This window comes from Octodon degus, unplaced genomic scaffold, assembly GCF_000260255.1.
Source record: "Octodon degus isolate 3935 unplaced genomic scaffold, OctDeg1.0 scaffold00128, whole genome shotgun sequence".
In the NCBI taxonomy this organism is placed as follows: domain Eukaryota; kingdom Metazoa; phylum Chordata; class Mammalia; order Rodentia; family Octodontidae; genus Octodon; species Octodon degus.
This window is the reverse complement of record NW_004524704.1, coordinates 4354909-4366108: the sequence shown is the minus strand read 5'-3', so window position 1 is coordinate 4366108 and position 11200 is coordinate 4354909. Positions and strand designations below refer to the sequence as shown.

General features: G+C 39.2%; 1 protein-coding gene across 2 annotated transcripts in view; it reads right to left on the bottom strand.

The window, feature by feature from the left end:
- Window positions 1-260: 260 nt before the first annotated feature.
- The window catches only part of Tprg1 (tumor protein p63 regulated 1), a 191665-nt gene continuing 180725 nt past the window's right edge, over window positions 261-11200 (bottom strand). For both annotated transcript variants that reach the window (XM_004640897.2, XM_023700933.1), the window contains exon 6: window positions 261-1432. In XM_004640897.2, coding sequence (XP_004640954.1) covers window positions 1238-1432 — 195 coding nt within the window. In that variant the 3' untranslated portion in view covers window positions 261-1237. The remainder of the gene's footprint in view (window positions 1433-11200) is intronic.

The window sequence follows — 11200 nt, the reverse complement described above, 5'->3', positions numbered from 1 at the left end:
ATGATGATTTGACACAGCCTTGAAATGAGAGCCCTAGTCAAAAGGCTGTGGTAACAATCAGGTAAGCCTAATTAAAAAGTGGATCCAATGCTATAGATAGAAGAATAGAAGAATAAGAAAAATTTTGAAGTAAAGCTAAGTTTTAAATATGACACTTGGACAGTGATGTCTGTCTTAATAATTTCATCATTGCTAAAGCACAGTACAGGACATCTACAACTTGAAAGAAGAAAGCATTTATTTTGGTGCATTGCCTCAGCTCATGGTCATGTAGCTCCAAGGCAAAAAGGCCATAGCAGAAAAATATAGTGGCCCAAAACTTCTCACAGAGTAATGGCCAAGAAGCAGAGAGAGAGAGAGAAGAGAGGAGCTAGAGAGGGAGATGCCCCCCTAGGTAAGGTCCTGTGTGACCCCCCCTTTCCTAGGTTCCACGTCTAACTGTAAGTCAGCTACAGAGCTCCCATAATCTAATCATCTTCCAAAAGCCTTGTCTCTAGATGTAGAAGGCATGGGATGGGGGAAGGGAGTATTCCAGAGCTAAACTGTATCAGGGCACAATGATAAGCCATTGTAGTACTGTATGCTGTTTATTTGGCAAGGAGTTTTGATTGATCAGAAATAATGGATTTCAGCGATGGATGAATGAGACCATAAAGATGTCACAAATAACTCTAGGATTCTGAGGACTCTGAATCTGAGTGGCTTGTGGAACCCTAACATGTGGACGATTGTCAGATAAAAATTCAAAGCTGAATCTTGGAATAAATGTTGGCTATCGGTTTATGTACTTGAAAGTTGTAGGTGTAAAAGTGGTCGCTAAAATAATACAGACAATGAGAATGTAGTGAACAAATAAATCAGGATTAGAGGTCTAAAGATCAAGACTTGACAATGTCCACATTCAAAGACCAGGAAAAACAAGAACCCACAGCATCTTTTCAGAGTTTACAATCAGGAATTCATTTAAAAACATTTGATGGGCTCAGTAGTATTGATTTTCTGTTTTTTAAGGAAAACTGATTACTCTAATGTGAGAGCTGAAATGTGTATCTCTCACTCCAATCAAGCATTCAGACTTCCTGACACTCTAAATATGTTCAAAGTCCTGCAGGACTATTCAAATATAATTTGCTGTTTCAATGCAAAGATATAGTGGACTGAAACAAACATTTCAATAATGGAATATCGCTGTACAATATATATATATATATATATATATATATATAACAAAAACAGGCTAAAAACCAATACTCCCACGAGCGAGGGAATAGCCGAGTTTGTTGCGGTTTCCAATGAATGACATCAGCCCTGTGTAGGTTTCAATCAAAATGGGTTGAGTTAACACTGTCAGTCTCTTTTCTCTTCCAGATGCAGTGGAATTCTTTTGGGCATTCTGGATAGCTGGAACAAGCTTAGATGTAAAGCCAGACAACTAGAGAACAAAAAGAGAAAAACAGAGTTAGTGCACACAGAGCAGGTCCTGCAACACCCAGCTGCGGGAGTCCTCACCAAAGCTCAACATTCTCTTGAAGCTACACTTCTTCTTAATTCTTAAACCATAAATGGGGGACTGGCCAATATGCTCAGTGGATTAAAGGGCCTGCTTAGGCAGACACAGCGGCCAGGGTTTGATCCCCGGCATGCCATGCTGGCCCAGCTCCCAGAGCATGCTGATACAACCACTGAGACTAGCTGTGGTGGCCCGTGCCTGTAATCCCAGCTCTTGGGAGGCTGAACGCAGGCAGATCACTGTGCATCTGATCTATGTAGTGAGACCCTGCACACCCTTACTAAAAAAATTTTTTTAAAGTTAAATAAAGAAATGGCTTCTCAGTGGAGTGAACACTGCCTATTTGCCTTTTCAGTCCATTAGTCAGTTAATAAATTATGTACATAATGAAATTAGCTGCCTTGTCTTATTGATTTTTCATTATTCATAACGTGTATAACATTTAGCAGTCAAGTTGATAAATATTTGCGAGAAGTCTATTAACAATCAGATACGTGTTGGGGCACTGCTGAAGATTCAACGTCAAGTAAGATACCATCTCTGCCCTCAAAGAAGATGGACATTAGAGAATGTAAGGAAAGATTTTGGGTCATAACAGAAATCTCACTAAAATAAGAGCAAAAAGAGGCATAAAATGCTAAAGAAAGACAAAAGTAGGAGACATCATTCACAGAGAGAAGATCAGGAATGACTTCAAAGGGAAACTGCAGACAGTAATTCTGTCTCAGTTAATTTTCTCTTGCTGGGACAAAATACCTGACACCCAAAATTAACAGCTGCTGCTTTTCCAGCCAGTACTTTTGCTACCATTTGAAGTTCTTCTGATAGAAATATCCCAATTTTCCTTAAGAAAGTAATCCTCTTCCACTTGGTTCATTTGCATAATCAAAGGGACACTGAAATATTAGGGCATGATTCAGGCCAATCCAATAAGAAATATCCATTTATCTCATTAAAAAGATTGGTTCAGGTATGGACACCAGATTTCTGTGGCAGCCAAGCTCTTAGAATATAAGCTGCGAAGTATTTGTGGCCACCCTGTCACACACAGTGGTCCTGAATAAGCACAAAACCTGGGAAGATGGAAAGAATAAAGAAAAAGACAGGGCTGGAGAAATACCTTCACAGTCTTAGTGCCTGCCTGGCAAGTGCAAAGACTGGGACTCAATCTTTGGTACCACATGCCATGCCAGCCCCGCCCCAGACAGGATTCCATCCAGCCACTGAGTCCAGGGTTGGTGGAGCACACCTATAATCCCAGCTTTGGGGAGCCTAAAATCAGGAGGATCACTATGAGTCTGAGCTGCCTGGCTAGAACCTGTACCAACAACAGAATTCAAAAGAAAAGACAGGAAGAAAGACAATTTCTTGAGACTGGGTGTGGTGGCATATGCCTGTAATCCCAGCTCTTGGGAGGCTGTAAACAAACAGATCACTACGAGTTTGATCTGGTTGTGAGACCCTGAACACTCTGTAGACCCTTCTCTAAAAAATACCAAAAGAAAAAAAAAAAGAAAAGAAAAGAAAAGAAAAAAACACAAAGACAATTTCTTAACAAAGTTATTTATATTACTAAATCATTTAAATCATTCATACTACCAAATGCTGGACTTGAAATACTAGATAAGCTTTTTCTACTAAAAAAAAAAAAAAAAAATCATTTTTCTGGTTAAGCTATATGGCTTTAGATTTCTTCATTTGCCAGTGGAGGGAGGTGATGGAGGGAGCGTTGTGAGGATAGGTACAAGTAAAGATGTTGATGAGGAATCTTCCTGCCTTTGTATTTCCAATAAGCTGTTTAGATCCATTATTTGTTCTAATAAAAACCCAGGTATTAGGTTAACAATTGCATCACCATTTCCATGTTGGAAATACAAAAGATAAAAGAGTTGCCCACAGTCAGTCTACTTCCTGCATCGTGGTTAGAAAAGAATTAGAAATAAAGACCAACTCACAACAGGACCCAAACCTCCTTCTTAGACAACTGGCCCACTAATCCAAATTAAAACTCTGATTGTACTCCAAGTTCAGTACAAATTATTTAAGCATCCCGTACAAAGGAATTACTCTTTTTCTCATTTCTCCATGAGGAAATCAGTTTTTTCTTTTAAGAGATCAACCCGATTGTTGGTAGTTCAATTAAACCTAGTAGGAGAAACCTGTAATCTTTTACTGTTATTCAAATTTTTCCTGTTGGCTTTATTTTGAATTTGTATTTTACATTAAATTGTCCTTGGGCAAACCCCATTCCCATTTTAAGCTTATGTTCCTTATCAATACTTACTAACTTTATCAATCATTACTGTTTATCTTTATTAGCTGACATAATCTGTAAGTTAAAAACAAGGAAAGAAACATCTGAAATTGATGATTGTGTTGTGCACTGTATGCTCAATCCCTTTTCCAAAGCCTTTATTAGCCTTTTTTTTAAAAAAGAACTGAAAGCTATGGTTATGAAGATAATATTAGAAATACAAAGAAGTACATTAGAAATACAAGAAAATTAGAACTGGCTATTAAGAATTTACCTTTTCTGTAAAACAAAGTGATTTTTGATCTTTGCTGACAAGCTTGTCTTGATTGTTTCAGTTATACCTGTGAATCTGGATCTAACTTCATAAAAGATACACTAATAGACACTATGCCTTGGGATAGATTATAAATGAGAAAATGTAATACTTACATCCCCTCAAATGAAAATTATATCAAAAGTATGTTGTTCCAGGAGAGTTTGTATTTAAAATATTCAGGTAAAACTTGTGCGCAAGCTTGTGTTTGAACAAACTGATCATCTTCATTTGGAATAAAAGCGAAGAGTCATCAAAAAAAAAAAAAATTAGTGACTTTTCATGTTAAAACAGAACATAGTTTATGAGAATACCCTGATATAAGGGGCCAGCGGTATAGCTCAGCGGACTAAGCACTTGCTTAGGTAAGCGCAGGGGTCAGGGTTCAATACCTGGCTCTGCCTGCCGCGCCGGCCCCACCTTTGGGTGCGCTGAGCTGGCGAGGGAGTCCAGGTGCGGTGGCGTGCGCCTGTAATCCCAGCACTTGGGAGGCAGAAATCAGGAGGATCACTACTAATGTAGGCTATGTAGTGAGACCCTGAGCAAAAAAAAAAAAAAGAAAAAAAAGAAAGAAAGAAAAAGAAAATCCAAAAAAAATTACCCTGATATATATGGGATTCCAAAGTCATCCATAGTGTTTATCTCTATTTGTCCTTAAATTAATATTCACGTAATTGGGTAATATCAAAGCAATCTTTGAAACAGACTCATTTCATTGAAGTTAGTGGATCTAGCAGACAAGTAGGTTTTGCTTGTACTCTATGAATTTAGAGGCCATAGTAACAAAGACAGATGAACGGAACCTCTTGTTCCTACTTCCCCGAACCTGCATCCTCTGTGACACTGTTTCAGGGCCCAAAATTTGGTATTATTGACTGGAACCAGTCATGGACCCATGGTCTGGTGATTCTGAAGAGAAAAATAGCTGTGGTAAAGAACCTTTTTCTTTCAGTGAAATTCACTGGGGCTTTAGTTCATTCAGGTAAGCAGAATGAAATGTTCTGTCAACTACCAAAAGAGAAAAAAAAAAAAAAAAGGAAGGGAAAATAAAGAAGATGGGCCTTTAATGACTATATTTCAATATGTTGAGGCCAATAATGTTCTCAAAGTCTATTAATTCAACAATTCACTAAGTGTTTTCATTGTCCTTTCCCTGTGTTCTGCGAAAGCTGAGCTCTCTCTGCACAGACACTTTCAGTGAGTCAGAGCTCACTGCCACCTAACTATGTCTACTCAGTCAGCGTGCGTGCTGTGAAGAAGATGTCCATGGCCAGGTATGGCTTCCTGCCCTACCACTTCCTGGTGGTGAGTCCTTGGGAACAAATCATTTAATGTCTCCTCCTCTGAGTTTACTCATGTGAAAGGGAGGAAACAATGCTATGAACTTAAATCAAGTATATAATAATATTTTCAGCCGTGGTATTTACAGATATAAGTATTACCATTATTTGTAGGTTGGAAAGTCTTTACTTAGTTCATCTTTTGAAAGTTAAGTTTCGAAAATGCCTCATAGAAGGACTCCAGAAAACAAAGTACATTGCGTTCTTCTCAGAACCCATGACTTCAAAAAAAAAAAAAAAAATAGTAGAGCCTCAAAGCATAGCTTACAAGATACTCACCAAGTAAAAGGGACAAAGACCAATTATAAGTTTGAAGTGGTGACACATAGCATTTCCAACCTTCATACAACGAGGGAGGATCACACCACTAGTAATACACTGTGGAGATATTCTGAAGGTCAGTGATATTCTCAAAGTCTATTACTTCAACAGTTCACTAAGTGTTTTCCTTGTCCTTTCCCTGTGTTCAGCAAAAGTAAAGCTCTCCCTCACAGATACTTTCAGTGACACAGAGCTCATCCTATTGTGGATCAGAAGGATATAGCATTTCCCTAATACTTGAGCCAAAAAAGCAGACCTCCATGTAACCACTCAAAACACTTCAGGCAAACCACAGTTGAGATACAAAATAAATCCCTAGCATTTACCCAAAGTGAGAAGGTCATGAAAGTAAAAGAAAGGCCGAGAAAGTGCAATACATTGGAAGAGAAAAATACAAATAACAACTAAATGTACTGTAGGATCCTGGACTGGATTCATTTGACATTAGAGCTAGAAAAATGGTAATATTTGAGTACAATCTTCATTTTGCTATTAGCATTATAGCAATGTTCCACTCCCAGATATTGATAAGTGTATCATGATGAGGTAGCAAACTAACATTAGAGAAGACTGCTAATGGCTGTAGTGGTTAATTGATTGTCAGTTTGTGTCGGGGAGCCCAGGTGAATTGAATCATCCTTCCTTGTCTTGAATATGGATGACCCATTTTAAAGAAGATTGTTGCAAGGGTTGTATAAAGGGAGAACAGGAGAGGAGGATTTCAGCTAATTTTCCTTCAAAGACTTTCATTGCAGCTGATTTTCCTTGGAGGAACTTTGGCCATTCTGTCCAGAGGAGCTCCATTCTTTGCCTCTGCCTTGGGTGTTGTCTCCTGATTTCCGGCGTAGTCCTTGGCTTCCAGCACTAGCCTTTGGAGATCCTGCTGCATACCCTTCATCTTCCTTTGCAGAACTCTCAATGTCCAGATGAAGGATCATACAGAACATTGCGTGGGCTCCAGGGCATGACCAGACCCTTCCTGTCTTGAGTTCTGGACAGATCTCTCACCCTCCTCTACATTTGCCTCTGAGGGAGGTCACCATATCTGGAAGACTTCTATGTTCTACATTATGTCTGTGTCAGAGCATGAACAGCCTTTTGAGGAGCCTTACTCCAGGCCTGAAAGCTCTTGTAAGCACAAATACCATGGGAACATGAAAATGCTATCACTTGTGCAATTTTTCTGTATGTCCAAAATTATTTCAAATTGAAAAGCTTCTTCAAAGCTTAAGTCAAAGAAAGTCTAAGTTATTAGCTTCTAAGATAAAAGTTTTTTTTTATAGTTGATCAATGAAATAGGTTGAAAGAAAAAAATTACAGAATACTGTTGCCTTGTTTCTTTCTTCTCTATAAATATACCTTACACCAAACATATTAGATATGCTATGTGAATAGATGAAGAAGTGTTTTCTCTCCTGAAGGTTATGCTCTAGTGATTTATCATGAGCATACAAACAAGTGGATATAAGCTATTTTAATATGGCAGATTCTAGGAGGAAACCCAAATGTGGTGAAAAAATAGAACCCAAGCAGCTGGGTTACTACTCCAACTGATTAAGGGAAACAGGAAGGGAAGATACTCCAGGCAGAAAAAGTACTACTGGAATAGGCTGTGTTTATTCTGTAGAGATGCAAGAATATAGAGATGAGCTTATCCAAGGAACACACCAAGGTCTGTATGACTAGGTCAAGGGAAAGAGGGTGGAGCACTAGGCGTGTAGTCCTTGAAGTGATTTTGCAGAGGCATTTAATAATGTATGAATTTTATTTTTATAAAATCTCCTATTTCCATGTAGGATAAAGAATGAGATGTCGTGAGGGTCGAGAATGAAATCAGAAATACAGATGAATCTGGCATTCGCATTAATTGTCTTTGCAAGAGATAGTGGTGGTTTCCACCAGGATTGCAGTAGAAAACATGAAAACCAGTTAAATTAGGGATATGCCGGAGACAGCAGAGCCACAGCTCTTGGTGTTATAATTGTGATGGCTGAAGGAAAGACAGAAATCAAAGATGATGCCTAGAGTTTTGACCTGATCCACTGGAAGGCCAGGACTTCATTACTGAGTTGGGAAAACCTACGAGAGTTAGAGGTAGGAAGCATTGAGGCAGTGGAATGGAAAGTTCCATTTAGACACATTTGAGTCATCTAAACTGTTACTGATTTTCTACTAGGCAACTGGATACATGAGGAAATCTACTGATGAAGATTGAATGGTTGTAACTAAATTACAATAATAGTAATAACAGATCTAGAAGTCAAGAATATTTATAAAACAAAATCAGTGGTATAGACTGATTTATAAGATATAGGATAGGGAGTAAAAAATAACAACAACAACAAAAATGTGTTGAACAAGACTGTAAATATCTGAGTCCACAGAGTAGATAAACTGACAGTCCAAGGGTTTCAGATATTTGCCTAATACTAAATAACAAGTAGCAGCTGAGCAAGTATTGGGCTCATCTCTCCTAATTTAATAATACTCTTACAGTTGATATAAAATTCCGAAGCATGGAAAATGTAGTATAAAAGTCTAATACTTAGGCAAATGTTGTTGTTTCTCATTTGCAAAAAGGATAGGGAAAGCATGTAATTGAAAACCATGTTCCTCAGGAGATTGTATTTCTTCATAGCTCAATGCCCACATATAGTTAGTCATCCAAAGATAATAAAGAAGGTGTTATTGTGAAAATGTTGGGACACGGCCGGGGAGAGAATGTGGGAGGAAACGCAAAATCCAAGCAGGTCAACTGCCTCAGCCTCTGCAATCGCATCAGCCCTTTATTATTTTTATCTGTTTTAGATATTTAGACTCTGAGTAAGATTTTATTTTTAAAACAAAGATCATTAAACTATGATTGCCTGGGAATCTTTAGCTCTGACAGCACGTAAGCCAGTCTACAAAGATCTATAGATCCCATCCTCCTGTTGATGTTTCAAGACCTAACTCAAATTCTATCGCTACAAGTATCCTTTCATACTCATAACAGACTCAAATGAAAAACTAGTCTTTCCTTCTATTGTGTTTCCATTATATCTCCAAGCAAACGTAGCATTCTACCTTCTGAGCAAGGCTGCTCGGGAGGCTGTCTACACAACTAAACCAAACTTTCTCTTCCACGGGACTGTTGCCATCTGGATCCAAACAATTCTTTACTTTGGGGGAGAATGTGGCCTGCATTTTAGGACCTTCAACAGCATCTGCAGCATCTGTCGGTCAGCTAGTAAAGGCACTTCTCTTCCAGGTGTGAAAACCAAAAAGCGTCTCCAGGCATTGCCAAATTACCCCAAAGGACAAAAATGTCTTCCTCTTAAGAATTGCTGAGCTAAAGGTCAAATAGCATTAATGTAACTTGAGCAACTCGATCAGACAGACATGGCGTTAGGTTGCAAGCTGTGGCACTTACTGGCTGTGTGCCCCGGGCAATTATTCAGCCTCTCTGAATTTTATAATTCCTTTCTATAAAAGCATTATCGACAGAATCAAATTCGTAAGATGCTATGGAAAGATTAAATCAACTAAAGGGTTTATATACACTGTGTGTGTGTGTGTGTGTGTGTGTGTGTGTGAGTGTGTGTTACATGCCCATGCGCTTGCTCATACCATGAAAGTTTAGGAAATAGGATAAAATGAGCCTGAAATCTGGAAAAATATTGGAAAGCTTCCTGCCAAAAATCAGTATGTATCAACTGTTTCATCACTGACACCATCAGCATCATTATCATATCGCCAAATCACGAGCTCCTAAAAGCCAGCACGTCATTAATCATGGTATTTTCATGGACAGCACCCTGTGGATTATCAAGATATATTTTCATGGATCAGTGTGTGCCGAATTGGATTATCAAATGCTTTCTCAGACCTCATTAAACTTCCTTTTCAGAGAATCCTCTGTGGCCTCAGAATCGAAGTGCTGGAAATAAAAAAGTTGACATTATTTCATACTCAGTGAGCCTGGCATTTTCCCGGAGTCAGATGCTCCCTGTTTCCAGTCATTCCAGAGGACTCTCGGAGGGGGTGTGTCATGTGAGAGACAGAAAAACTGTGGCTGGAAGCAAAGGCGGACAAAGACTATGTCCCCAAGCCAGCTCCTGAGCACTTCAAGCACCTGAGCTCAATCTGTGTGACAGCCACGCTGTCATTTGATATGAATGCCACCAGCCGCATAACTTTCCTCTAAAAGCTTTCATAAACCCACCTCTGGCTCCCTCTTTTATTCCAGTCACAAAAACACAGGGTCAAATTTTAACAACTCCAGTTACACAGAAGCTGTCTGCTGGTGAGGGAGAAGTACAACAGTACTCAGGAGGAAGGGGCTGGAGGCTGGGGGCTGGGGGCTGAGGGAGATACTCTTCTTGACTATATAGCAGTTATGTACCAGCTGGGCGCCTGGGCCTCTGTTTGCTCCAGGTGCTGTCTGCCAGCAGTTCAGTGCCCAGTCTCAATTTTCCTCATTACAACCATCCCTGCTTCCTGTTTACACTAGGCAAAGAGACAGGGTTTCATGCCCGCAGGCCCACATTCCTCAGCTGAGCTGGATTTCCAAGGCTTCAGGCTACAGGTTTTAACCTCCTGGTATATAGAGAAGGAAGCACAGAAGCACAAAAGGCAAGCCGGCCCAATAAGCAATATGCAATACTTGAAACCACTTGGGAAATCATATTATTCACACACACACACACACACACACACACACACACACACTTTAAACTCTAACAAAACCAAATTAGTCTTTATCCAAGAATATTTCATATGCCCTTGTAATTTGAAGTTTTAACCATGTTTCCCTTCCTCCAAACGTCTTCTCCCACTTTCTTATATGCTTAGATCATTCATACCTTAAGTTGCCCACCAAATCTCATCACACCTGTTAATTTCTAGAGTTATCTATGACCTCTTTTTGGCTCCCACAATGCCTTGTGAATTCTTAACACGTTATATCATAATTGCTAATTACTCTTCTGCCTTCTCCTTCCTTTATACCACAGTGTCTGGAAGCCAAAAACCTACTTCCTACTTCCTAGAATCTCAGGATTTCAGCAAGTGAATATGAAGGAAAACCAAGGACCTAAGAGTGTAAAGGTAAATGTGAATTCTAATACATGGATCCACTGTCAAGATCCACTTGAAAATATTGGCATAAAAAGTCACACTGTGATTTGGTTTTCACCATTCATTCATTCAACATTATTCACCAACTTTGGGCTCAGGTCACTCATCATTCTTAGAAGTAAACTTCCCATATTCTGAAAGTTAAAAGAGTGATTATTTTAAGAGGTAAAGATAATGCTAACAATTACAAAGTGGGTGAATGGTTGAGACAATTAAGGAGAACTGAGACAGAGTGAAATATGCAGTGTTATTACCACAGCAGTAAGTGTGAATATGCAGTCCCTCTCTCACACAAATAAGAGGGAGAGAGAGAGAGAGAGAGAGAGAGAGAGAGAGAGAGAGAG